This window comes from Corvus hawaiiensis, chromosome 3 (genome assembly GCF_020740725.1).
Source record: "Corvus hawaiiensis isolate bCorHaw1 chromosome 3, bCorHaw1.pri.cur, whole genome shotgun sequence".
In the NCBI taxonomy this organism is placed as follows: domain Eukaryota; kingdom Metazoa; phylum Chordata; class Aves; order Passeriformes; family Corvidae; genus Corvus; species Corvus hawaiiensis.
Window position 1 is genome coordinate 42,486,263 of NC_063215.1, and position 27,938 is coordinate 42,514,200.

The following is a 27,938-nucleotide window of genomic DNA, read 5'->3' on the forward strand; positions in this document are numbered from 1 at the left end:
TACAGAGATCGTATGCTCTTTTTATTGGCATACAGTCACTACCCATAAGTGCATTTGTGTCAAAAAAATAATTTTCATATTTACAGGAAGTGACAGAATTTCAGTTGTTGGAAGAGTATATAAAGCTTTTCATACATAATCTTTTTTATTATTAAGACAGAGAATATAAAATCTGAACTGAAAATCAAATTCAATGCATCCTGGAAACTGTATTCCTCAACAGCTTTTCTTAAGCTTATTTCTAGTTTCTTTCTGCTTTCTCAAGACATCCGTCTAGGACATCTGAACTGTTATGATACCTACTTTTCAAAAATTCCTCACTCTTACCCAGAGTCAAGAGTGTAGTGAGATTGGATCAATACATCATTATTTATATGCCTACCACTGCAAGTAAAAGTCATGTGTTGTAAATTATGCCTTATTTTGCTAATAAATACAACTGCTTACTCTATGTGAAAGGATATAATTAAGGGGGGGTGTTATAACTGATTATTTATCTGTAGCAGTATTTTGATAAACATGCATGTATTCACTAGCCATTAGCTTGCTTATTAAACACATAGTTAAACCGTGTTTCTTTGTACTGAAGCAGTTGATTTCTGCATCTTATTTATGAAAAAATTACCGTTGAAAAAAGCTGCAGAGCTGAGTTCTGACTTAGTTAAATGGATTAATTAATCTGTTCATGAAGACATGCTTCGCAAGTTGCCTGAACTAGTATAATTTTTTCTTAGAAGATACAGCCAATCAAAGAGAACTTACTTTGATGTTAAGCCTTTTCTTTTTCACAACTGGTGTCACACCAGACCTTTTAGGCACAGATCTCTCCCTGAATTCACGTTCTTCTGTAACAGTCACTGGCCTAGAGTTGGGTATTGTTGGTTTGTTTTTTAACTTCTATTATTTCACACTCTTGTTTCTAACAGCAATAGTCAGTTTCTTTAAGTAGGTAATCAGTGACCTCTTTCACTGCATGGTAATATTAAGATCAAAAATTCAGTGACATCATTGCTAATACATCAATGTATTAGCTCTACAGGAGTCACAATTCTTGTAACACTAAGAACCAGCTTTAATATTCACTGTGCATTTGATGCATGTGCCAAAATGTAAAGTTAGCCTATTGTCAGTTTTCCAATGTGTACTGAGTGACATTTATAAACATATTCCATAAAAACATCTAAAATTCTGAGATGTGTGTAATATCCCTGAACATCCAAAGATCTCTCTGAAAACTGGGTGAGGAATATAGTTCCAGAGCTTAACACTGCCACAGGAGATCAGTTAATCGCACATATTCCTAATGGGGTTCAGTCTGTTTAAGTATAGCTTGTATTACAGTGACCCATATTTTACACACACAGCATATAGTACCAGCTAGACCAAAAAAAAAAAGTTACTAAAAATCTATTACACATATCTAAAGAAAACTAAGATGTCCTTTCTCTGTTCTTCCACACCCCCAATAAAGTAATCTCATCATGTCCATGGATTACAAGTGTTTCACGTTAAATCTTTTTCAAGTACTTTAAAAATTTGTTATACCAAAAAAGCTGCCTTTTTCTTTTTAAGTACTTTCTACCATTTAACACAAAATTCAGGTGCAAGAATTTTAAACAAAAAATGAACTAAAGAGCTTTATTGACATCACAGTACATTCAATAGTAATTTTAAGAACATTACAGCTGAAAGAGAATGGCCTGTTTTATAGTCTTAATAAGCACTACCGTTCTTGAAAAAATGTAATACAAAGAAATCCTATTAGGTATTTAATTCTGAGCAGCATTTGGAAAAAATACACCTATTTACAGATAAAAAAAGGATTCTGGTTTCACCTACATAGCCACAATGTGCCTCTATAATGAGACAAGCCTTTTATAACTCATGGAATTTTTAAACGTCATAGCACTGGTGCCATAAATTCCTCAGCGTTTACGACGAAGAGGAGTTGTTGATCTGAAAAATAAAGGAAAAGGGGGAGAAAGTTAATTGGAAAAAATAAAAGACCCCCAAACCCACACACACTTTAGGCTTAGTAATTAATAGTTTTAAAAGATTTTCCAAAGTTACTTTTGCCTAAGACAAAAAGTTTAATAAATACCATACTTTATTTAAAAAGTTCATATGCCGTACACATGAAGACGAATATAAAAAAACTTTTTAAAAGTCAGACAAAATACTTAAAAAGTATACTACCTTGATCGTGACTTAGACTTGTGTTTGCGGCTTGCCTTCTTACCAGACCTTTGAGATTTCTCCATGGAGCATGACCGAATATGCTTCGATTTCTTAGCCTTCTTTTCTTTACTGCTTCCTGGTGATTCAGAACTACTCCTTGCACTAGATTCAGAGCCTGATCGTTTTTTGCTATCTTTGGTAGTAATTTTTTTGCTTTCTTGTCTGGAATCCTGTCTTATTATTTTCACACATATTGAATCACTGCGAGAAAAAGTTCTTTCACTGTCTCTTTTTCTCTTTAATCTACTGTCGTCATGATTGCCAGCCTTACTTTCTTTTTCCTCTTTTTTGGGCTTATCTTTTCTCTTTTCCTGATCTCTCTCCCTTTCTCTGTTCTTCTTTTTGTCTTTGTCTACACCTCCACCCTGCTCCTTCTTCCTTTCATGATCTTTGCCCTCACTTTTATGTTTGTGCCTATTTCCAGTAGGGCTTCTACGCTGATCTTCGGCTTTACGTCTGTCCCTGCTCCTGCTGCGGCTTGCACGGTTGGCTCGCCGGTCTCTTGAGCGGCTGCCGCTTCTACGTCTATCCCAACTTCTCTCTCTCGAAGGACTCCGATTTCTCCGCCTCTCCCCTCTTTCAGCACTGTGATTTCTACTAGATCTTCTCCTTTCCCTTATTTTCTCCCTGCTCCGACTCCTCTCTCTCCTGTTTCTGTGGGAGTAACTCCTGCTTCTACTGCGCCTAACTTTATGTGACGGTGTCCTACTGCGACTGTGTCTCTTCTTCCTTTTGGGAGAGGAAGAACGTGAAGAGCTGCGACTACTACCTGAGCTAGTGCTATAGGATGAACTGGATACTGTGCTGCTACTGCTGCTGCTCCTGCTATTGCTGCTGCTGCTACCACTGCTAGAGCTTCTTGACCCACTCCTTCCTGTCCTCTCTTTACCCTCTTTCTTGAGTTCTGTGTCAGGTGCGATTGCATTTGGAGATCTTTTCTTTTCATGAACCATATCTGCTTCAATTTCTTTTGCCTCCTGTGATGCTAAGTTACTATTTTGTTCTTTGATGATAAATTCATTCATCTCTTTTGAAACTTTTTCATTTTGTAGCTTTTCTTCTGAAAAAGGAAGTACACAGAAGAAAAGATGCAATTAATTTGGAGCAGTATGTCAGTAATTTCCACACTGTTACATTGATGAAACCAAGTTTCCAAGCACCTCTCATAATACTTACAATTAAAACACTGCCACCATACCAACTACTTACCAAGCCACTCTTTTTTTTTTTTTCTTGTAATTCTAGAAAAGTTGACCTCCTGCTTAGAGAAAGTGTAGAGCCCAGTCGTTTTTAGAAGTCCTTGATGCTATTTCATGTTTCAGTGGTTTAAGATGAAGTTATCAAACAAATATCCTGAAACACCAGAACTCCCAAACTGATCTACACATAAGACCTTTTCCTTTTGCAGCCTTTCTGCACATCTGCTTCTCCCCTTGTCCTTCCTACAACACTCCTCTAGTGGTACTGATGTTTCCTGCCTTTCTTTGAGCCCCATTCATCTGGGTTTGAGGATTACTGACTGGTCTGAAGAAGTTGTATTTCTCACATAGTGAGACCCTCAGAGGTTTCCAAAATAAAAATTATTTCTATTCAACCTAGGATCCTTTGCATCACTGCCAACTTTATCTCCCCATTTTAAATTGAATCTAGAAAAAATAACTGACATACAACATTTTTTGCCTAAAAATGGCCTTTTGATGTGGGCCATCATTTCCTGAGTTAATTTAGGGACTAAAACTGCTTCCAGAAACCCAGAGTGCTCCAAATGGCAGCTGATGGTCAAATTTAACCCAGAAAACAATTCCAGCTGGTCCCTGAGTTATTAGGCAATACAGGCAGAAGCCAGTGTATGTTAGAAGATGCTGTATTGTCCATTAGAAATCTTCTGCCTTTCCAAAACACTGCTACAAATGAAACTCTGCATTAGCATTCTTTGGTATTTTGGATGTATAGAATCAGCTGCTTTACACTCTAGATTTGTATTTCTGCAAATAATCCCATGAAGATATCTCCACACTGACATCTGGCTTCCTGCACTAGGAAGACAGAGGTCACAGGCCACCACTCAGTCACTCTCCATATGGCTATCCTTTTATGCATACATCTTAAAACACTCAAAGAGAGATAGGAATATTAAGAAAACCAGAAGTTTCGCTAGTCCAGCCTTTTATTAAGGGCTCCATATGTCCTATTTTATTTTCAGGTGGAGGAAACCATCAATTTTAAGTTCTATTGCAATAGCACTTTCTCCTCCAGCCTGTGAACTTGGTTCATGACTTCTTAACATTGCATCCATCTCTAGACAACTCTTCAGCACTAGGAGCCGACTGTGCTACCCTTTTGACCTACATTATTTGTACAAAAGGAAAACCTTACCTACAGAGAAGCAGAAGTAAATCACAGGGTTTTGGGGTTTTTTTAAAATTTTAATTAAAAATACATTATTTATATATTTCGTTTTGTATTTTTGGCTTAAAATGTGTTTCTTTGCCATCAATTTACATACAGTAAGTAGTAAACTCCATATACAGTGGCACAGTAAAAGCCATTGTAAGATTTACCTTCTAGCTGTTTTTCTAGTAGTAGTTGCTGTTCTCTCTCTTTTCTCCAAAACGCTTCCTGTTTTTGCCTTATTCTGTGTCGTAATTCCTCATCATCAGTATCAGATGATTCAGAGCCTCTGTCACTTCTCTCATCTTCACTGTCTCCTGATCCATAACCACCCAGTCCACCTGCGTGCATAAAGTCCAGTCTATCACGAGGAAAGATTAAGCTTTGTTCTTAATACTTCTGTGAGGCAAAGAGGAGAGTAACATTGCCCTTCCTTCACTTCCTCGTCTCTGAAGAAGTCACTTTATTCTGGTAAGTGCCAGTGTTGTTTGCCAGTGTGTTCAAGGCCCTCGTATCTGCATTGATGCTCACTGTCTGGTTCTACTCCTTCTGGAACAGCTTGTCTATTTTCAGCAAGCAACCACTGTGACCATGGTACTTTTTTCCCATTGTATGGAAAGGCAAAAGAGCTCCCTGTGGAGACTGTAACAGTGCCTGCCTCTGTATCAGCAACCGGACAGAAAATGCCTGGGATCTTTCCCAGAAGACACCCCTGAAATGACTTCAGCTGCCTCCGTAGTCCAAGGCTACAGAAATTCTGAATGCCATATCAATTTTTCCATATGATTTAGAAAACACTGCACTTTGACAGGTATGGAGATGGAAGAGAAACAGACTTTCTTCTCCCCCAGAGATATTAGTAACTACTGGACTGAAAAGGATAAAGTCAATTTAAACATCTGACATGGATTTCTTTCAGTCTGAGGTCCTTAGGATCTTTACTGAGTTAGTTTTGAAACATGAATACTTGTGATGATAATATTCAATCTAATTCATCAATATTCCATGTAATGAACATATAACTGATCACTGACACTGCTGTAGTACATTTTAGATGATAAAAGTCATGTTGGGAGAAATCTCTTGCAGTTGTGTCTCAAGCTGGAATTTCAATCTCTCTTTCTGTGTTGTTTCTGGTAGTATATGATATGGGAGCCTTTGTGTTTATGTAGCTTTTCAAGAAAATAGTAATTGCAAAGATTACAATATTTTTATTTATAGACTTTCACATTAGTCTTCTATCAACTTTCCCCTCTGGTTTGCTTGGATCAAAATAGAAGAAAAGTATGAAATAGTATTCCTTTCTTTGAAGACTGCAGTGTGCTTCTGAAACTATCATACTTTGAAAAGTAAATTTATCTAAAATTTTTCCAGATTTTCAAAATTAGGGCAAGATTCTCATATACTAAATCACTGCCTAGTCCTTTACTCCAGCAACTATCCCACTATATATCAGTAGGATCACCTGTGGAACAAACAAAGGTGCTGATAATGATAAAGTTATCAGAAAGTGACCCATACTCCCAGGCAATTAAAATCTAGTTTCAAAATGCAATTTCTAGAAATGCAAGGCAAAAGTGTAACTCCCCCTTTAAGCCCTCTCAAAAATAAGGAACATACTTACCGAGTCCAGTGAGGGAAGCCAGTGCACTGGACTGTGCCAGCTGTTTTGCAGGAGCTTTGTATCACATCAACAACAGGAACAACATGTTAACACAAATAGCCACGATTTCATAGTCATGAGTCTATGGTATTGTTAAATCTACTACTATTGCTGTTCTTTGGAGGGAGAGAAGAAACATTAAAAACGCATCATCCATTTAAAACCACTTCTAGATTTTTTGACCATGAAGATTTAGAATTTAACTGCAATCAACAGTGAACAGAAAAAAACCAAATAGATACTCATAAATCACTTTTCAAGTTACAGCATCTGCACATAATTTTCAACTTCAGTAGTTACATACTTAGATTAACTGTGTTATGTTAAAATAATCTGTTCTGTAAGTACAATACATGTTAATAGTGAAAGCAAATTAATTACTAACTGAGGACTCAAAGTTCATCTCTTTTCACTTCTGAACAGCTTTGAGATAAAGATGATAGTAGTAAGGAACAGCTACAACTCAAGAGCCATTAACACACAGGTACCGTTTTAACTGAAATGAATTGTATGAAAAAAAATGGAATAACTCAAGTAACTCACAATACACTGCACAGGACGACAGTACATGATTACTGGATTTGAACTCTACCAAGTTGGATGCATTATACTGGAATTGTTCTTGAGGGAGAACTATGGGGGTTAAATGTTCTAAAGACATGCAAATACAGAATTTTCGCAGAAGAAACTAAAAAAAAAAAAAATCCCCCAAACCCAGCATACCTTTAGTTGCTTTACGGTGAACATCTTTGGCCACATAATAGATTTCTTCATTTGTGACATCTAAGAGAATCTCTGTCAGCAGCATTTTTGTCAGCATCATCTGAAGAAAATTGCATATACAATTAAAGGCCAAAATACCTTGAATAAATGCTGGATTCAAATTATATCCATACAGCTTCACTTCTTTTGATGACTATGGAAGTGGTCTCCTGCATATTTTATTTAATGACCTCTTTCAAAAGACATAACTAGAAAACCAAAGATTGAAGCTGTTTAAATGTCACCTGATTCCACAACCTTAAAGTTTGTATTTTGACTGTGAATTGTATCTGCCTGTATTGTACACAGCTATCCAGGGCACTGATCCTAACGTCTAAGATGACATAACAAATGAGTATGTAAATCAGAAACGTACTTAGACTGATTCCAATTATTCTTCCAAAAAATAAAGAGCACATTTCTGACTGTAAAGATCAGAGGTTACTTATATAGCATTTTATTACTACATATTTTCTACAAAAATTGAAATTATGGTAGCTAGTTCTCCAAGTTGTTTATGTCTAGCCACATGCTCTACAAAAATACATTCATCAAACTTAGTAGAATTCAGGATCTTAATTAACAAGGATTCGGTTGTACAATTTGCATGCAACTGTCATTTCAAAGTATGAAGGTTGTGCAGACACAGTGAAACTGCTGCTGATCTAGGATTTAAGTTTGTAGCACTTCCTTGCAAGAATACCTTTCTTGAATTCCCTTTCACAGGAACTGAGGTTGAAGCATAGATTTGAGATAGGTGCATTTAATCACTAAAAGTTTTCAGAAATTTGGTAAGTGAAGCAAAACCATAGAATTAATAAAGATCAATGCGAAGATTACAGTCATTACATTCTTTCACTATTGTGCTAAATTTGAGTTATATAACCGATATCCTTGTTTCCATGAGAAAGACTGCATGATGAAGAGACATGCAAATATAACCCAGCTTTAGTGTACAATGCATACTGTACCCCAATGACAGTATCAGGCATAGAAAAAGTGATTTACTTTGATATGCCTGAAAAATATGAGCAATTAAACAGAAATACTTATTGAGAACACCAGTATTAATACCATTTGATACTCCTTTTCTTCTTCTGTCATTTCTGGTTCACTTTGCTCCTCTTGAGGAGCTGGGGATGGACTCCTGCTGATTTTCCCAACACTTACAGCCTCTGTGTTTTCAGCATCTTCATCTTCCTCATCACTGTCCTACAAGAACAGCATCATACATTTCAGGAAAAACTTAAATATCAAGCTCCTTAGTCTCTATTTGTAATAGTCAATTTCATTTACTTTGTACTGAAATCTGTATTTCAGTTATCATAAAACCATTTATTTTCTCCCTTCCTAAAAAATATGCGGGTACCTCTACCCACACAAGCTAAGAAAATACTTAGTTGTCAGTTCCCTGCCAAACATGTACTTTGAACTACAAACAAGATAACTGTGGAAGTGAAGGCAATGCAAGGCTTCCTAAATTGGCTCAGTTTAGCAAATACAGCTGAATTTTTTCAGCTGCTGATTTAGAATTCTTTCAAAGGATCTGTATGTTCCAAAAGGAAGGGAAAAAAAAAAAGGAAAAAAAAAAGTCCAATTTCATCCTTGTTTCTTTGCTACTACAGGCCAAATTATATACTTCTACCTCTTAGCCATTAAAAACTTCAAAACATCAAGTAATTATCAACAGAGCAGCAGCTTAACCTTACTTTAAGCAACAAAACCAATGAGGTAACCACAAACACAGTCTCTTCTTTAAAGAGACTAAAAAGGTGATCTTTCAGGAAATACAAACCTGAGCAAAAAACAAACCCTTCTACTTACAAATTTACTTTTCTGAGGTAACCGTGGACCATCCCCTTCTTCAGCATCCTCACTTCCCTTCTTCTCTTTTTTAGACATCTGTGAACGCTGCTGCTCCATTCTCTCTTTTTCCAATTTTTTCTGTTTTTCTCTTTCCATCTTTTCCAGGCCCTCACGAATCCAGGCAGGCAGAGTTCTACGCTTCACAGCATCTACATAAGCAAGGTTTACAGTTTTGCAAGACGAAAAAACCTTCCCCCCAAAAAAGGAACAAAAAAAATCCCCCAAAACAAAGAAGCAAACCCCCCACCCCCATCAAAACAAGTCCCACATCTGATTGTGGGGAAAAAAACATTTATAATGGCTTTTTCTTTCCCTGCTCTTTTACTTTCTATTAAAAAGACAAAGGTCATCAAATTTTGCAATTCTTTATAAAACACAGCTTTTAGATTTTTTCATTAAGGAGTGGTTAACATGTACCAATCTGTGGAGGCTCCTGCTTCACAGGCATCGCAATAGGTGAACGCTGTCGATCTCTGAATGAGGGTCTTTCCCTTCGATTTTGAGTAGGTGCAGGAGGTGCTGGAGGACCTGGTGGCCCTGGTGGTCCTGGCTGCCAATAAGGTGGGTGAAATCCACCTTGAGGTGGACCAAAAGCAGCCCCATGCTGAAAGAGTAATGCAGTTTATTTTTCTTCACATGGTAACACTAAATGCAGCATGTGAGCAAGTCGGTCTACAAAAATCCATGCAAGTAGGAATCCACGATTTCTATGCTATTGAAATCTCTCAATCTCTCTTACTGTGGTCCCCAAGAAACAAGTTTCCTTTAAATATTTAATGACTAAACTTAGATTTAAGCAGGTATTCTTAACAAACCTGAAAGGGCTTCAACCAATCTCCTTTCATATTGTGCTAAATACTAAGCCCTATAATCACCATCTATCTCCATCAGTTCCGTGCCAGCTTAGCACCAGAGCATGCAGTTAAATCAAGAGTATACAAAATTAAGATTTAAAAGTCTACCTATGTTAGCAGTCTTTTAACTACAGCATGAGAACAAGAATTTAAAGTTCAGCCTTTTATTACATAAGAATTTTGCACTGTGCACTTTCTAGTAATCCTTCACAGATCTTATTAATATGGCTGATTAAAATATTAAATACATAAATATGAAATTTTAGTACAGATCCTGGGTTTTGGGCAAGCTGTATACAATCCAAATGTCGTAGGTCTTGAGGCATACATGCAGAGTTTTTTGTTTTAATATTTACTGCCCAGAAAAGCCTAATGAAACAATTTAAGAAGAGAGTGTTTAGGAAAAACGGTATAGCATCAAATATTCTACTGAGTATTTAACTCGCTAGTACTGAAGCACTCTCCATTACAATTTCAGGTTAAGCATCTCTTTCATTCACTGCAAAACAAGTTTTCTGTAGTATTTAGAGAAGCTAATTTTAAGAGTTTTTCCCATGACATAAACAAAGAAAATTATAATTAACTCATGTACTGGAAAATTAATGGTTGCCTATTTAACAATACTGCTGAACAAGAAAATTGTAACAGGAAAAATAAACAAGAAGATTAAAAAAAAACCCCTTTCTGCCCATCTTCCCTTGTATTTGTTTATGAACAGGAGGTAGGTTTTTAAACAGCTAGTCTGTCATTTATATCAGGAGTTTTGAAAGAAAAATATTGAAAATAGAGGGAAGATAAAAAAATTATTTGTGTTTAAAGATCTGTGCAATGCACCCTGCTATTATTATAAAACCAGCTACATGTTTATTATGCTATACAACTTATATGCCAGAATGAAGAAAAAAGTGGATATGGATTTTATTTTTAGAAATACCATTGTTTATTCAAAGAATCACAGTAGATAGATATGGAAAAGATCAATGGATCATCCAGTCTATCTGTCTGCAAATACAGGACTGTTTCCTGTGGTACATTATCTAGCATATTTAAGCATATCTTTCTGAACTTTATTTTTTTTCCTTCTCCTCTTTTTTTTTTTTTTTTTTTTTTTTTTTAAACACAAAGCTACATAATGTTAATTTATATACTGGAACACAGTGATTCATTTTAATACTGCAGACAACAGCCATTTCTCATTACTACTGGAGAAAAATAAAACCCTTTGGCCTCTGAACGTAACAGAGAACTCTAAAGTCTCTTCTGTAAAGTGTTTGGTAAAAATGTGTCTTAGCAGATAACAGATTCTGTAGATGTTTGTAGAACTGAAGAATGAAAGTCGCCGCTAGATGATATTAGAGGAACACATCCATGGAAGGGACTCTGCGCGTCTACAATATTAAAGCAACAAATATGTTTCACCTGATAGTCAAACTGGTTCACTGGCCCCATTGCAAAGTTATCGGGAGGTCCCCCAAAGTTGTGATTGTTCTGGTTAAATATATGCCTGTTGTCGGGAGTAAATTCCCCACTGTCCTGACTGTTGCTGTCTTCAGACGGAGGAACAATTTCCATTTGACCTGGGGTTGGAGTCATCCACTGCTGATCTGGAGGTGGGTGAGGGGGTTGGTGAGGCATTCCCCATTCTGTTTAGGATTTAGAATACAAGTCAATACCAAGTTAGTATAATTTGTATGAGTCATCAATCGCTCAGTGTTCTTGTATTTATCACAAGGTTCCTCAAAGCATCACGGATGATAAAGTAATGAAGAATCATCAATCTACAGACTCTATTATACTGTCTCAATAATTTCTTTAACTAAATGAAGGAAATACAAATGGCTATAGCTGAACTAAAACATGCAGTATGGGGACAGAACTGGACAGGCACAGACACCCTGTAAACTTGTTTTTATAAATTTCTAGTGATAGTGAGTTCACCACAGGACTTGTTTAAATTGTTTAAACTGTTAAAAAAACTGCTCCTACTTCTCTACTTCAAATTTGAAAGCAAGGACTTGAAATACCTCTTATGAAGAGAAAATGGTTTTGCAAGCAAGCACAACCACTGAAACCTGTGCTCCAAAGTCCTGTGTCTTGATAATGGATGATTTCTTGGATTGTCCAATATCTAGCAGAGGTCCTAGAATAAGCTGTAGTCATAAGCCCTCAAACATACGTTACAATTGGCTAACAGAGTGAAAAGGGTCTAAGGAATGAATTAATAGCTCATGTGGCCATAATTTTTGAATGATTCCTTAAAAAGACAAAATTTATGTGCACTATACAGATACTTACAGACCATGACAGAGCTGCGCTATAACTTTCACCAGTAACAGAATTAGTATCTAGCCTCTCAGGTTAATTCCCACCTTCCATCCAGTCCTTTAGTACATTTTTCTAATTTTTACTGTCCTTCCCATCTGCATCATAATTGGATCCATTACTGTAGCAACTAAAAAGTGTTATCACAGTTTTTCTATTTCTGTGAAAATTTCTACGTACTGTACAGAAATACAGCTAGAGTACACTCTGCCACATAGAAAAGTTAAAAATTCTTACATGTGCCTACAATAACTCGTAGCCCAGCACAGGTAGGTGAAACCTGATGGCTACCTCCCTTTTATTATGTGCATATAAGAACTGCCAATAACATATTAAGCCTACTTATATTAAAGGTTACATTTCAATAAATTTGGATAGTGACAATGAAAACTGGGAGTATTATTCTTTCAACCATTAACAGAATCAAGCATGAAGTGCAATTGAACACATGCACATAACTATCCTGTTCATACACTTCAAATTGCATTATAGTGTAGTGTCATAACCCAGCTTTCAGAAAACAACTTCAGAAAAATTCTTGGCAGAAAATTTCCAATTTCTATCCCATTCTTATTACCAATAGTATCTTAAGAAGTTTTAAAAAGAAAATTAATTTTTGGAAAAAACTGAAGTTTTGAGGAACTGAAAATAATTGATACTAACAGAAGCGTCCAACCAACTTTAACCTGCAATAATTGAAAAATGCTGACAATCAGATACCTAAGCTAAAAAGGGTAAATCCTAAGTATATGAAACGTAATAAAAACATATTTTTCACACAGAATTTTGCTGATCTCCCTTTTTAAAGATTTTAAGACACCTAAAGCCATCATCTACCCGTTATATTGTGAACTCATTCTACATGTCAAGATCATGCCAGAAGCACGTATTACACTACAGGAGAGGCAACAGTAGCTCTCTGAGGGGCAGGTGTGATTAATAAGTCAACTGGTAGTTTTGTATTTTGAAGCCTGAGGGACAGGGCATGTTCACACCAAAAAATGTCTGACACGAATAAAATGAAGAAACATGAAAAACGGGAATGAACCGGAAGGGAAACAAACCTGGCTGCCACATTCTGTTGAAATTGGGATCCCCCTGAAAATTATTATGGTTGTTTGGACCAGACTCTATTCCTGAAATATCCTGTCCGTTTGGCATCATTCCTTGTTGTTCCACTACATTCTGCTGCCCTGAGGCTTCTCGCTGAGCAATCCATGCTTGAGCTAATGCAGCCCAGTCAATCTGGCCTAAAATAAACAGAGGAAGTTAAAAAGGTTAGAACTCACATGTCTGAAGTTTAACACTGTTTCTCAATTACATGTCCTATTGCTCAAGATAAACGGGCAACGTTTACCTTCAGCAAGTACTGTGAGCACCATTAAAACTTACTCACAGTGTACAGTAAAAGAAATCAAGCAAATGTCAGTGTACAGACTTGCTGAAGTACAGTTGCTCTGCATATGTTCAAAATGTCATAAGGCAGATTATTTTACATTCGCATTAGCACTCAGTGGGTGGTAGAAATGCACTTTTTTCATAAGTGAGCTAATTTTGACATCAGAAATTAATATACATATCCTTAAATTATAACTTCATGAAGATTTGAGAGCAAGAAAGAGACGTAGTTAGAAAATTATTTTTCAATGTACACTCTTCGTATAACCATTGCCATATATTATGTTTCAGTTCTCTCTCCCATTTTTTTCTTTACTGCCATTCCTACCAGTAAATAAATAAACTGCACTCTCAGGTAAGAACACTAGTATGTCTTCTGCTTATTATCAAGTCAGGAAAACTCTCCAGTGAATTTAACAGAAATTAAAGTGACAATAAAACCCATGTGCCTGATCACTTTGCCTTAGTATTAAATACACACCTGTATTTTCATCCATTTCTCTATTTCTCTTGATATTTTGATTTGTTGTCACCCCATTCTCAATTTAAGGTATATTACGTTCTACTGTTTAAAACGTTTGGTGGTTTTGGTGGGGGGAAAAAAAAATCCAAACAAGAGATCATGATTATCACTGCTGTAACCTAAATCAAGAATCATATTAGTCTTCCAGTGAGGTTTTTTTCTGTATATATATCTGCATTAGTACTTCTGCCAAACAGGTATCGAATAAAAAAGCAGATTCTCTCAAACAAAGGATTCAGCTTGGCTAAAGAACTGACAGGGATACATATCTGGTATATGAGGTCTAAATGTTGATCTATATGACTGGTAAAATGTTGGTAATTTGTCTAGGATAACTCAGGTTTCTTGCCTGTTTTTGCACATTATATATTAACTATGCGAAAACATTTGGAATCAATATGTGTTTTCTATGTTTTCTCTTTTTTCTAGTTCAGAAAAGCATCATAAATGCATTATCTTGAGAGCAGCTACAAAAGGCAACTATGAGTCATACTCTGTTACAAAGATTGAAAAATTCAAATGACAACATATTAAAAGAATTAATCCACAAAGCTTTCTATATACTTACTTGGATCTTGCTGGTGCTGAAATGACTGCATCCACTGCTGTTGGTTCAAAGGCCATTGCTGCCAAGGTTGTCCACCTTGATCCCACATCTTTTAAGTCTTTATATAGTCTATATTTCAACTAAAAATAATAGTTGTATGTTTAAATAGATGCCCATGAAATATCACATAACTGAAACTTACATAACTGCAGATATAGTTAAGCCTTGCAAAGCAAGCTGAAGCAATGCTGGCTTAATATTTTAAGCTGGAGGAAATGGTTCATCCTTCAGAGTAATATCTCAAATATTACTGTAAGATTTCAGGAGTCTAGTACGCTTTCTCTGTATTTTCACCAAGAAATTAACTACAAAATGATGTTCAAGGAGAGATATGACAAGTTGGTAAGACAAGATCTCATCTGGCAATAAATGCAATTTAAAGCAAGTCAAAATATAAAAGGCATGATTGGTATCTTTGCCTGCTTCTTAGGGAAAAGATGTGTATTTCTCTAAACAAGTGTCATGCAAGGCTGTTAAGCAAGACAAAAGTCACCAAATGGTAAAACACATTGTTTATGATTGCACAGGAGAACTGCACAGGTACAAGACAGTGCCCACATGCATTTTAGGCATTGTACAAACTCATCTTAATTTCTAAATAATATATTCCTTCAACTCTGAGAAAGAAAAATAAATGACCACACAATTACCACATTGTCCCTTAAAATCATGAGAAATTATTTTTGCCGTGCTGTATATATCCTCACTGAGCAGGCAGCAGCAGCCCTAGGTCCGGACGGCAGGCAGCAGAGCTCCACAGCCTGCTTCGAGTAAAGCTCCAGGGGCAGCTCGACATGAATTTGCTGAGGCACAGCAGAACAGGCAGGTGTGCCCGTAATGGCACACTAGCTCCTTCCCGTCATTTGTACCTCCGGCACGCACCTAACCTGCCACACATGGAAGATCTGAGAGCAGCCACCTGCACTGCTCTGAACAGTTTCTCTGAAGATATAAACTAGGCACAGTTCTGGGAATACCTCACTCCAGAAGCTGTTCCCAAAAACCAGTATGGGTAGGAATGCACTGAGTGTGACCCCCTCCGTCCTACCCAATCTGTTAAGAACTTCTCAACAGGCTTTCCACTCAATGAATATATCATCGTGGAATTTAAAATACAATCCTTAAGCTCACGCTATTAAAACATCAAGCATGTAGATTGTTTCGAACACTCCAAACTTAGAAGAGAAAAATTCATTCCCTGAGGTCACAGGAGCAGCACACAGGACCCAGTTGTGGCTCACAGCCAATTGCAATAGAGAATAGATGAATAGAGCCTCTGCTTCAGAGCAAACCAGCTCAAAGCAGCCAATGCCACTTGGGTGGCCAGCCAGGAACAACGCCAGTGGCTCCAAGGGAGTGGGACACACACACCCCACAAACAGCCCGCTCTCAGCACATGGACAAAGCGACTGGAGTGGAACCTGCTTGGAAAGGCATCTTGTGCTTGCCTGCTTGCACAAGGAACTGCATGACTGCATATGAAGAGAGCATCACTCTACAAAAGTGCACCACACAAAGAGCTGCACACAACATCAGGGGGCACCGGGCCACGGGGAGATGAATGCAAGTTTGTATTTTGCATACTTCTGTCAAATTAAATCTTTTATCTGAAAAACTGTAGATCACCTTTGTTCTGAGACCATTTACTGTCAACACTGTAGAAAAATTACATGTGTGGCTCTGAAACATTCAGTTGCAAATGCCTTGTGGGGGGGCTTTAAACAAGACCAGATCAACTTTGGCAACAGGGGAAGTATTGGGCAAAACCTACCTAATACTTTATTAATTTCACTATCTTTTCTTGCCAAACTAAGTATGGAGGCTTTTTCCCATTTCATGAATGCTTTTATTATATTCAAACCTTTAATAAGTGAAGACCCTGCCCTTTCTTTTGTCCCTTTTTATCCACAATTTTATTTGTACCTAGGAAATTAACTTTTTTACACCAGTTGAGTGTAAGGGTGGCTACTAATGCACTTAATGCAACATTTTAGCTGACCTCTTAAACTAGTTCTCCAGGTATTCATATATACATATTTCATACACTAGGTATGAGGAAGTAACTGCAAATACTATTTGCCCCCTAAAGTAAGAAAAAGGTAATTAAATATTTCTTCCTTTCCTCAGTTCATCTTTCTATCCAGAATAAAAATTCTTTCAATTGTCAAAATAAACTTGTTTACACTTTCAAAGTTGTACGAATTGGGGTTCAAGACTACTACTGCACTGCACAGCCTCATCGTGCCGCTCCCTTTGTTTCTAGCTGTTAAATCCCACTAGCAATAATAAACATGGATTTCACTAATTCTGGTAGCACTTTTTTACCTCAATACATAGTACATTGCAACAGGTTTGTGGAATTACACTAAAATACACTCAGCAAAAGGCTTAAATTTTTTCACTAATAATTTATAAGACAGCTTTGCATATAACCAAATGCAAAAAAAAAAATGTACACAGTTAAACATCAATTTCTCTTATCAAAGTGCAAGAATATTAAGACCATTCTACAAATTCAACTAAATTGGAACCTCCTACACACAGCTTTTACGTGATAGGATTAGGTGAGATTTATTTGTACTGGACTGGCTCTATCTCTGTCCTAAATTTTTCAGTATTCCAGATTTTTTAAACATGCTCCAGCTAACACAATTATATATCTATTTCTCAATTGAAATGGACACTTAGTATTCTGGTCTTTTTTTTTTTCTTTACTCTCAGGCCTTGATCCTCACTATGGACAAACTGAAGCATTTGTTTAGATCATTAATACAGTCTAAGGCAACAAATGTCTCCACATCTCAGTATAACCTGCCCTCAAGTCAACAGCTCCCTTATTATTTTACAAGGTATTCAAATCAATCTTGTGGGAAAGATAGATTACATTGCAGCCTGTACCAACTGGCATCTGAAATGGTGACCAAGGGATAGAGCAGACAGGCAGTGACCTCAGTCAGCAGCAGCATTCATTCATCTCCTGGCTGCTCTGTCAGCAAGTTATTATGCCCTGGGACACCAAGGCCAAGTCCACACTCCTACAGAAAGTGGTGCTGAACGACCCCCACAGTCTCCCCATCAGAGAACAGCACTGACCCAGGCCACCTTGCACTCTCTGGGCTGCTTCCAAGCACATTTCAGGTGTCAGCATGGACCTGAGACCCAACATGCAGTTAGGACATGTCCATTCTGGTTTGGAAGGTCAGAGGCTTTCACTCAGTGCCAGCTGGCTGCAGGGCCAGAATAAAATGCACAGTTGGGTTTTCGCTGTTAGCATACATAGCTGTTTCTCCACTGCTCTGCAACATAATATGGCCCGGACTTCAACTTGCCCTAGAGAGATTATTTCACCTTATTACTGCTATTCTGGAGAGAGAAATCAGGTGGGGAAGTGCAAAGCAATAGGTCAAGGCATGGAAATGGTTTCTATATTGATACACAACAGTTTGACAAGACAGCAACAACAGCATAAAACCCTGAAGAACTTCAACATTTGATTAATTCAACTTATGCCATTCAGAGCAAACTAATTTAAAGTCACTGCTATTTGAAACAGATAATTTTAGTTTGTGAACTGTATTTGAAAGCTTTTAATTCTGTACTGCAGTTGTACTTCTACTGTTTTCCTGAAGAAATGTTGATTTTCATAGGTTGGCAACCATAAAATATGCTGGTTTCCAAGTACACAGATTTATTACCAAATTCAGTGTAAAAAAATTCTTTACTAATCAGAAATATGTACTACACAAACACTTAAGCAATGACATCACTTTTTAATGCAACTGTACATGCAAAAGCCCTTTTTCAAATATAATGTGAAAACTGTCCAAAACTATTTTTCGTTTATTTCAATTCATCTTCCTTATTGAGCAATGTTTGTTTTACAAAAACAGGAATTGGATATGGAAGGAATAAAATTTGCAACTTAAAATGTTTATAAAACCAACCTTAATATATACAGGCTAAAAGAGAAGATCATGTGTATTCCAAAATTTTAGTATTGAAGACTAGATGATGTGTTTTAGTATTGAAGACTAAATGTGTGGCTCAGGGCCATTGACCAGAAGAGGTTGGTTCTAGGGCCCCTCTCTATATGGTGACCTGGAACAGAAGGACACTGTCATTTTCAGGGAAACAGACTCCCCTGCTTTTTAGTTCTCCACTTATTTTCCTGCATTTTCTCCAAGTTTTCACCAACTGGTACAAGGTAAACACAAAAAAGGTACTTGATAATTTTTTTTTTCATTTACTACAGGGAGGCTACTGGCATTCAAAGATGGTTCATTGACTTGAGAAACTGTTTTGCTAAGCACTACAGTGTCTAATGGTTTCATCTGCTGTTAAGTGCCAGAGGCAAAACCCCCCTGGTTTTAGCTCTTCATTTTCAGTTGCCTTGCTCTAAAAGGTAACTAAAACAAACACTTAGGCTATTCGATGTTACTCTTCTCTATATAAAGGGAATGTAACTTTGTATTCTGCTTGTAAAACTCTACTGAGTACGCAAGGACCTTTCAACAGAATCTCAGTATTGTCCTGTCAGACATCACTGAGTTTCCTTCCTAGTGATGATATTTTAAAGATGTCAAAAATAAGAACAGACCAAGTCAAGTCATACAATAATGAACAAACCAAATGTGAGAGTTACCAATGCAACACTTTTGAAACTCAGTACCATAAATGGAAAGGGCACAAATTACTTCAAAAAGAACTCACAAAACACAGCAGAGAAAATGTAGCCTGTACTCAGTAATTTTAAAATTACTGCAAGGGATTCACCTCCAGTACCAAGGCAGGAGAGGAGGAAACAAACCCAACAAACAATGCCTCTCACCCAGCAAATCAGTAACTTAAAGGTTTAAAGCAGCTGGAACCTTTTGTACTGATGTATGTGAAAAGAAACAACCATTATTTTCCTGAGACACAAGTAGTAATTAATAATGGAGAAAAGAGACTCAAAGTGCTCTCCCACCTAAATAAAATCTGCATTGACAAAACTAACTTAGGATGCTGCCACATGAACTATAAACAAGTTTTTATTTCTTACAAAGTTCCCAAATCAGCATCACCTGAAAGAACAGGCTTCACCTAACACAATGGACAGCTCTATTTCCCAATAGTGACACAAGGCCAAATACACAGCAGAGCATCCAAATCGCAGTGAAACAAGCTTTATTTTCTACTGAAGTTGGGGGGGGGGGGGGTGGGGAAGGGAGATGAATACTGGCTAAAATTTACTCAATTCAAACATTAGAAGACACTAACAGAAGGGTACCTCAGCTGAGCAGTCATTAAGACACACCCATTCTGACATCACTAGTGCATACAAGAGGTTTGAAAAGCAACAGGTTCAAAGAATGGATCCATTTTGTAGGCACCTACTTACAAAGGAAAATGCAGTTACTACCCCTCCTTTATGATGATGCGTTAAGGTTCCTTTACTTAGCTGTTCTACCCTCCAATTCAATTGGACATAGCCTTTTTTCTTTCTCTCTCTCTAACACACACACAAATAAACAAAAGAACATTTATTGGTGCTTCAAGAGCTGTTCCCTGATGTCAGATCACAGAACAGGAACCTGAATCTATTAAAAATCTGTTTACCAATGAAGAAACAGAAGCCAATTCAGGATTCTTTTTGTTTTATACAGAAGCACAATCACATGAGCAAAACACCCCATCAATTCACATTTAATTCCAGTTACATGTACTTAACAGATTAGGAAAAATTCATATAATACCTCAAAATTTTGCTGGAGTTCTTAAGAGCAAACATGTTCTCAAATATGTTCTTTCACATGTTGGGGTTTTTTATTTTTAAATTAAATTTGTACTCAAAGGCTGGACCAGGATCTGCTGAAGTTTTATTAAAGCAAATTACCGGTATGAAAATGTGCCACTCTTGAGAGGACTGCTAGTGAGGGTGCCCCTGCTGATGATAAAAGCTGAGACAGTAACACAGATAGGACTTACCTTGATCTCTACCAACCTCTGAGAGCCAATAGCACTCAAACATTTAAATGTGGTGTCAAACTCTCTACTACAATATTTAAACTAACTTTTCTTTGGGTAAAGACATAGAAAGAACAGATATTTTTAAAGGCACCTTTCAACTCCTCTCCTTGATTGTAACACGCATCTCAACTACAAATTACACCTCAATGTTAACCTGTTCTTTTAGGAAAAAAAGGCAACTCCTTCAACCTATTTGTTTGCATAATAAGTTATTTTCCAAGACAGTTGTATGATGTGTCCAGACACACCACACACTGAAAAGCACACAATCACAAGGTACTTACCAGTAAACAGAATCTTGAGTGGTAATTCACAAGCTCACCTTTCTCTCTGGGAGACTCCCCCAAGCACTTCCCACAAAACACAGTTATCTTGCAGCAAATTACATATTTCCATACCAACAGGAATGTACCCTGTCAAGGAGAGCATGGTTTCCTGAGAATTTGCCAATGGCACAGTGCTTAGTGAAGTCCCCTGTAGCTCAGTGCCCACTGATGTCAAAGATGTGGCCATCTTTTAGACAAGGCCACCAAACAGAACTTGAGCACTAACAGGCTCATTCAGGTTCCCTGGACAACTCTACCTCAGCAGTTTCATAGTGTAAACTCATAAAATCTGCTATCAGTTCAACAGTACTTGTGGCAGAGCTAACTGCACTCTGACCTCTCAACAATGGAAAGGAACAGTCTTAAGGAGCAAGGCTCAGTCCTGGGAATGTCAAAAGACAAAGCCTGCTTGTCATCCTGGAGATAATACCTTCCTTAAATGCCTTATGACATTGGCTGCAGCAGAACTGAAAAATACCAAGAAATTTCCCCTGGAAAGATAAGAAAGATCTGTCCCTAAATAAAATTTAATACAGTTAATGGAATAACTGAATTGTTCCAATTCATGCAGCTAGTCCAAGACAAGAAGCACAGACTTAAAAAGTTAGCTCAGCTCCAGAAAAGCATCAAGAAGATAACTAACCATACCAAGCTGTCCAGATGAGTGCATCTTGTGCACTCTTTCTTGCTCCTTATAAGTAACTCCCATCACTCTGACAATCTGCTTCTTCCCAGTATGAATGTTATACAACATCCTAACTATGCAGAACACCTTACAGTTCAACAGCTTCTGCAGCAGATACACAGATTCTGAATGGCTTGCCTGGAAATTAATGAAAGTGAAATATCTTAGCAATGAGGAAAAAAAGCATTGTTTGGAATACAAAATCAAATATTTGTTAGAAGCTAGACTATCTCAACTCCAAGAAATCAGGAGACAGCCTAGGAATAAAGCTGTCACTAGAAGGAGAGTGGCACACACCTTCTGCTGCATCATGAGCTGAAGAGATCAAGGTGAGGAACTCCTATGTCAGACATCAATATCATTCGACCTGATCCTCAGGGCACAATCTGGCGGTCTGATTTATTCAACCTTGTAGACAGACAGACTAATGATTCTGGAACCTACAGAACCCACAACCAATAATCAACAGCTTTCTCATGCTGAGGGGAGGCTGTTGCATCACCTTTCTGATCATTCTACTCATCATTCCTGAACAGCAGGTCAATATATGACACAAGATGGCCTGACAAGTTTTACTTGCAAACTGAACTCTTAACACACTGCTGCAGAAGTTTTTCTGGTGACTAAAAATCTTGTCTTGCAGGCATTCCAAACAGGCATTGCATTTAGCAAAGAAATATCCATTACCTAAATAAACAAGGAAGAGCAGGCCACCATGCATACTTGGAGAATCCCTATACAAAGAGTCTTTGGCACTCTTTCGTACTCCATTCACAGGTCAGATATCTAGGTCAAAACCAAAACCAACCAAAAAAAAAAAAAAAAAAGCCAGACAGATGTTCCACATCCTCCAAGATAACCTGACAGTCCAGCCATGACTTTTGGACTATATTTAGGTCTACATAGTTGAAGGGAAAGACCCCAAGAGGTAGGAGTCCTGGTTTGTAACAAACTGCAATTACTGGTTTTGAAACACATTATTATTAAACATTCAGTGTCATTAGCTAGGTAATCTTTTGGTGTGAGCTTAAGACAATACAAGCAGCAAAGGCACATTAATCTCTGACACTCTTTGTAGAACCTGGGCTACAGAAGTTATCCAAGTCACATCTTGAGAAGGATCTCAAAAGCATCACACACTCTGTGGGCAGAGTTTCTTTATCTCATATAGACTTAAGCTCTGAAGGTGAACCCAAAGGAAAATGGAGATGTTTCAGAAGCAGAGCTCCTTGAAACCAAGAGCCTGATTTCTTGACCTTTCATGTGGGTGCCTTGTTCTAATGTAAGGTTTTTATCTTTCCTTCAAGGTAGCTGGTATTGACCCCGTGAAGTTTCAGCACAGTGACTGAAAGCTTATGATGAGTTTCCATGATGAATTTTGTCTAACTGTTCAGTTGCAAGCAGGATAAATCTAATCCTACATTCACCACGCCAGGATCAAAGCAGTTACCAGAAAGACAGGAATTAAGCCAGTACCACCAAGAGTTCAAGCTGAACAAGTGCTGCTGGAGAGCTGTTTCCCCCCATTATGCTATTGCTTCAACAGGGTCATGATAGGAAAGACATCACCAACGAGGTTGGAAGGACTAGTGGATAAATACTCTAGGGATACAACACCAAGAGTTCACAATAGTTCTCCCAAGCAATTAGAAAGAGCAGCTCATCCATGGTATTATCACTATCTAACCAAGCTGTAATCCAAAGACAATAATGGACACACACTGTACAAACTCCAAAGATGTCTATATCAAAGTACTCCAAACTGGAAGGAGATGTAAACTGAGCACTTCTTCCATGACTGTGTCACTGGAATAAAGGATACTCTTCTGTAAGAATTTGTACAATTGAAGAGAACTGCACAAGAAAAACAGCTTTGCATACCCAAAGGAGCCCCCCCACCCAGAAGAAAATTTAATGCATAAAGGGTGTCACAAGAATTATCATCAGCTGGTGGTCTTGGCATAGGAGACCCAGGTAAGTCAGAACACTTCTGCAGCTAAAAATATCTGGGAATCTGGAAAAGCACTGTATCCTATGCATCCACATAGCAATGAACCCCGCAAGTTACGACAGAGGGTCTGCAGACACATTCACTCAAAACAAATGCATATCATCACTCAGACAAAAACATACCAGCTTCCATTTGACTTGGGAGAATTAACATTTACTACTATATTATACTCAGCTGATTGGAAAATTAAGTATTTATGGCGTGAGTTAAGTCTGCAATAAATCAGAAAAAGCTGAAGTAAGTGTCTTGCTTGCTACTCTGTTTCACTCATTGCACTTTCACTTGGAGGAAGACTTCTATACATCATCTAGGGCACCACTCTTAAGTTGTTGCAGGTATTTAATGCCTAGATACTACGTATCTTTTCTCCTCTTAAGAGCCAGAAGCTATATCTATATGCCTGCTGGGATCTGTTAGCATGATGTCAAGTCAAAGAACATGTCAAATCTTCCAGCTCACTTATAGTTGTGTATCACTAAAATGCTGGAGGTCAACTTTGCTCCACTCCATTTTTAACATCAGAACCGTTCTCAGACTGAAGAACAGAGGCTTTTCAAATGTGTAACCAAGATCCAAAATACAGGACCAGAAAAAGAACTGATGAAAACAGCTTGCTCAGTATCCATGAAGTTCTCCAGAACCTAGTTCACACATCACTACGTCTGACTAATATTTACAGTGCTAACAAGATAAAGCAGTGTGAACAAAGGTCAATAAAAAAAAAGAAAAAGAAAGAGAAAGTACTGTGAAATCTTCAGGGAGTCACTCGAGCAGTACAGCTTCCAAGATCTGCCATTTCAAACTTAAATCCACATATCCACTGAGCTGAACACAACTCTTTTTTAAAAGAGAAAAAGGTATTGGCAGCCAGGTATCATTTACTTATTTTTTGTATTTCTAAGACATAAGGAAGAATTTTTGTATTTCTAAGACATAAAATCAAATCAACATGATTTGATTACCATAAAGTACCAAAATCACTGCTAGAACATTTACTACCACAGAAACATTATCATAACTTAGGCAGTTTAAGTCAAAACTCAACTGGGTTTGGGGGGCAAAAAAAAGGCCAGTCTGATTATTTTCTTCATGTATCATTATGCTGGAAGTCCTGATGCAGGATTTTCAATTACCCCTGTAACCCAGGATTTTTTTTCTGAAGTGGATGGTCCATCTGCAACTTCCTCTGCAATGAACATGCTCTGCACAAAAAATTAATAGTACCAGTAGCTAAATAAACTACTCCTCGCTGGTCATGAGCAGATATCATCCTCAATGATAACTACAGTTATCACTTAATAAGGGATCAGCTAGTGATGAAAGTAAGAACACTTTAATAACACCTACCCAAAATATTAGTTTTCACCAAAAGCAGACTTAGAATCATTACATACCTCAGTCATGAAAAGAAGTGAGATTGGACACTCCTGTCCCCATAGTACCTTTGCATAATCCTGCACCTAACTAAAAATCAAACACAGCTATGACTCCACTCTACCACTACAGCTTATACGGTGAGTTAGTCACTGAAAAATTGTGGAACTGTGCTAAATTTGTGGACTCTTAAGTCCTACAACACCTCTGAGCCCAAAGCAGAGAAAGCACTCTTACCAGAGCAGTTTGTATGTCATCTGGGACAAAGACACTACAGAAAGTCTTGTAATGGCATAATAGTAGAGATGGCACCAGATTTGCTGCTGAACCAAACAAATTAAAAACCAGGAGCTTGTCTGTCAGTAACCCCAGCGACCTGTCCCCGAACAAAGGCAAGACTTTCAGTTCCCCCTCTGTTCTACAGGCAGGGGAGCCACAGCATCCATAACCCCCATGAGAGCCATTTTTAGCACAGCTAGACTCCAAAAAGAGGTTTCTTACTCGTACCAACAACACAGGTGTTCGGCTGGACTGGAATGGCATTTGTAACCCTGTCTTTGGAAAATTATGTTAGATTACTATCTGCTGGTACACATGCCTTATGCTTTGAAGACCACCATTCCCCCTCTTCAAAAGGTGGCTGACTCTGCCTTAAAACAAAACTTTTAGGGCAACCCATGTTCCCTGTATCTCACACCTTCCAAGAGACTGTTTGCTTGAAAACATTTACAGGTATAACTGTAAGAGAAGCAAACAACAACCAAGGTGGCTGAATACTCTGCGTAGTAATTTGTTACAGAAACTTAGTACATTTCAGCTGGGGTAGCACATCATAGAATCACCCAGTGGTTTGGGTTGGAAGAGACCTTCAAAGACCATCTAGTCTGACATCTTGCATGATATGACGTTGCCGAATACTCTGTCCAACCTGATCTTAGACATTTCCAACCATGGGCATGTGCGATCTCTCTGGGAAACCTGCTCCACTGTTTCACTGCCCTTATCATAAGAGATTTCTTCCTTATATCCAGTCTAAATCTAAATTTCATTTTAAAACTGTCATCCCTTGTCCGGGGCCCTGATAACAAGTCTTCCTCCATCTCTCCATCTTTCTTACGTGCCCCCTTTAGGTACTGAAAGACTGCAATAAGGTCTCCCTGGAGCCTTCTCCAGGCTGAACAATCCCAACTCTCTTTGCCTGTCTTCACCGGAGAGGGGTTCCAGCCCCCTGAACAGTTTTGTGGCTCCATCCTTAACTGTAAAGCCTAGCACATCCCATTAAAGTTCACTTCAACAACTTTGTGGGATTGTCTAATGAAGTACAGGGAATCTGCAGGGATAAGTGCCAAAAGCAAAAAGGCTTTCAAACCCATCATCTGTCTGAGGCTCCATTTAAAAACACCCTGCGTTTTCCAAGCTACTAGTCCAGGTATCTTACAAATGCTGCTCTGTGAATTTTAGTTCTCTGGAGCCCTCCAGTGGAACGAACTCATAGGAACGGCCACGAAACCCATGAAACAGCACAAATATCCCACAAATACATTTCATCCGCAGGAGCCAGGCTGCTGACACAGCCAACTACCAAATCCCAGGGCACATGTTGCTTCCCTAACTAGGTTACCGGCTAAACCAAGTAGCCACTCTCCCCCGCGCATCCACGGACGCTGCTTGCCCAGCAGCCAGCGGCTTCCCCGCCTCGGCCGGGCCGGCTGCGCGCTCCCAGCATCCCAGAATCGCCGTCCCCGCGCGGTCGCGCGCTCGGCACCGGCCTCTCCGGGCCCCGCCAGGGCAGCGGCGGCGGCGCGGGGCGGCCCCGGGACATGCGCAGTGCCGGCCCCGGGCCCGTCCCCACCGGGGACCCCCGCCGGGGGGGGTCGGCGCAGGACGGGGGGGTCCCGGGGGTCCCCGCCAGCCCCCCCGCGCCTTCGCCGCGCATGCGCGGCGCGCCGCTCCCCCCGGACGGGCGGCGGGGGAGGGCGAGCGGCTCTCGGCTCGTCCCTTCTCGTCCTGGCCGCCGGTTTCCGCTGGCGGTGCCACCGGTTCCTCACGCCCGGCGAGCAGCTGCTGCCGCCGCCGCGGCGCGCGGTGGCCTCCCGGCTCGGCTCGGAGCGAAGGGGAACAGCCGGTCAGCGACACCCGCCGGCCTCCCGGGAGCGCTGGCGAGCACAACCCGCCCCGCTACTTACGCGCTCCCCCGCCGCCGCCGGTGCCGCCGCTCCGCGGCCGCGCTGCCCCGGCTATCGCTCCTCGTCTTCACGGACAAGACAATATGGCGCCCGCTGGCGCTCACCCGGAAGTGAAAGTCGTCACGGTGCTGACCCTCGCCGGTGTACACGGGCGCCTGCCGCCGCCATCTTTGTTGAGGGCGGCCGAGCGGCGCTTCCCGTTTCCCTTGCCCGGGGGCGCCGCAACGCCGCCCGGCCGCCATCTTTACTGCGGGCGGCCCCGCCGGTTCTGCTGCCCGCGGCTCTGCATGGCAGCCGCGGCGGGAGAGGGAGGCGGGGACGGGCTCCGGCCTGGGAGCGGTGGGAATCAAGCGGGATTCACGTTCCCGCCTGCAATAGTGTGAGGAGGCCCCGTGGCTCCACAGGTAACTGCTAGTCAGAGTGTGATCCGTGTTTCCAGTGCGGGGCCGACGTGAAGAAGTATGTAGAGCTGGTAGCTAAGCGTGGAAGTACGTAAGCGGACAGGCTCTGGGCAATGGCCCTACACTGAAATACACAGTAACTTCTGTGTTGCACAGCTGCAGGGTGTCAGCATTCAAAGTCAGGCCAGCGGATGGCTATCAGGAGTGTTTGTGAAGCAGGACAATTCTCTAAGTAGTTTATTCTGAATATCCAAATTAACTTTTGTGAGTTCTACCTTGAATTTTTCCTTTTGTTTTAAGGTACGAAGGAAAAACAAAAACA

At 39.3% G+C, this 27,938-nt stretch overlaps 1 protein-coding gene across 2 annotated transcripts; it reads right to left on the reverse strand.

Moving 5' to 3' along the window:
- PNISR (PNN interacting serine and arginine rich protein) lies at positions 1 to 27,323 on the reverse strand. Of its 2 annotated transcripts, XM_048299507.1 has the most exons (13): positions 27,216 to 27,307; positions 20,918 to 21,046; positions 14,586 to 14,704; positions 13,161 to 13,346; positions 11,194 to 11,417; positions 9,338 to 9,524; positions 8,879 to 9,069; positions 8,129 to 8,266; positions 7,016 to 7,115; positions 6,254 to 6,307; positions 4,800 to 4,970; positions 2,197 to 3,298; positions 1 to 1,956 (listed from the first exon to the last, which is right to left on the reverse strand). In XM_048299507.1, exons 3-13 carry the CDS (start codon positions 14,671 to 14,673, stop codon positions 1,926 to 1,928), a joined length of 2,472 nt encoding a protein of 823 aa, XP_048155464.1. In that variant the 5' UTR covers positions 14,674 to 14,704; positions 20,918 to 21,046; positions 27,216 to 27,307; the 3' UTR covers positions 1 to 1,925. The 2 variants fall into 2 exon arrangements, with proteins under 2 accessions (XP_048155464.1, XP_048155463.1); XM_048299506.1 differs by lacking the exon at positions 20,918 to 21,046 and having other exon boundaries at positions 27,216 to 27,323.
- Positions 27,324 to 27,938: the final 615 nt, after the last annotated feature.

Excerpts from the sequence above, each read along its gene's own strand:
- PNISR (XM_048299506.1), bottom strand. The coding sequence starts at position 14,673 with ATGTGGGATCAAGGTGGACAACCTTGGCAGCAATGGCCTTTGAACCAA. Across the intron at positions 9,070-9,337 it reads GCAGGAGCCTCCACAGATTG|ATGCTGTGAAGCGTAGAACT; the intron begins GTACATGTTAAC and ends TTGCTTATGTAG. Across the intron at positions 8,267-8,878 it reads TACCTCAGAAAAGTAAATTT|GACAGTGATGAGGAAGATGA; the intron begins GTAAGTAGAAGG and ends CTGTTCTTGTAG.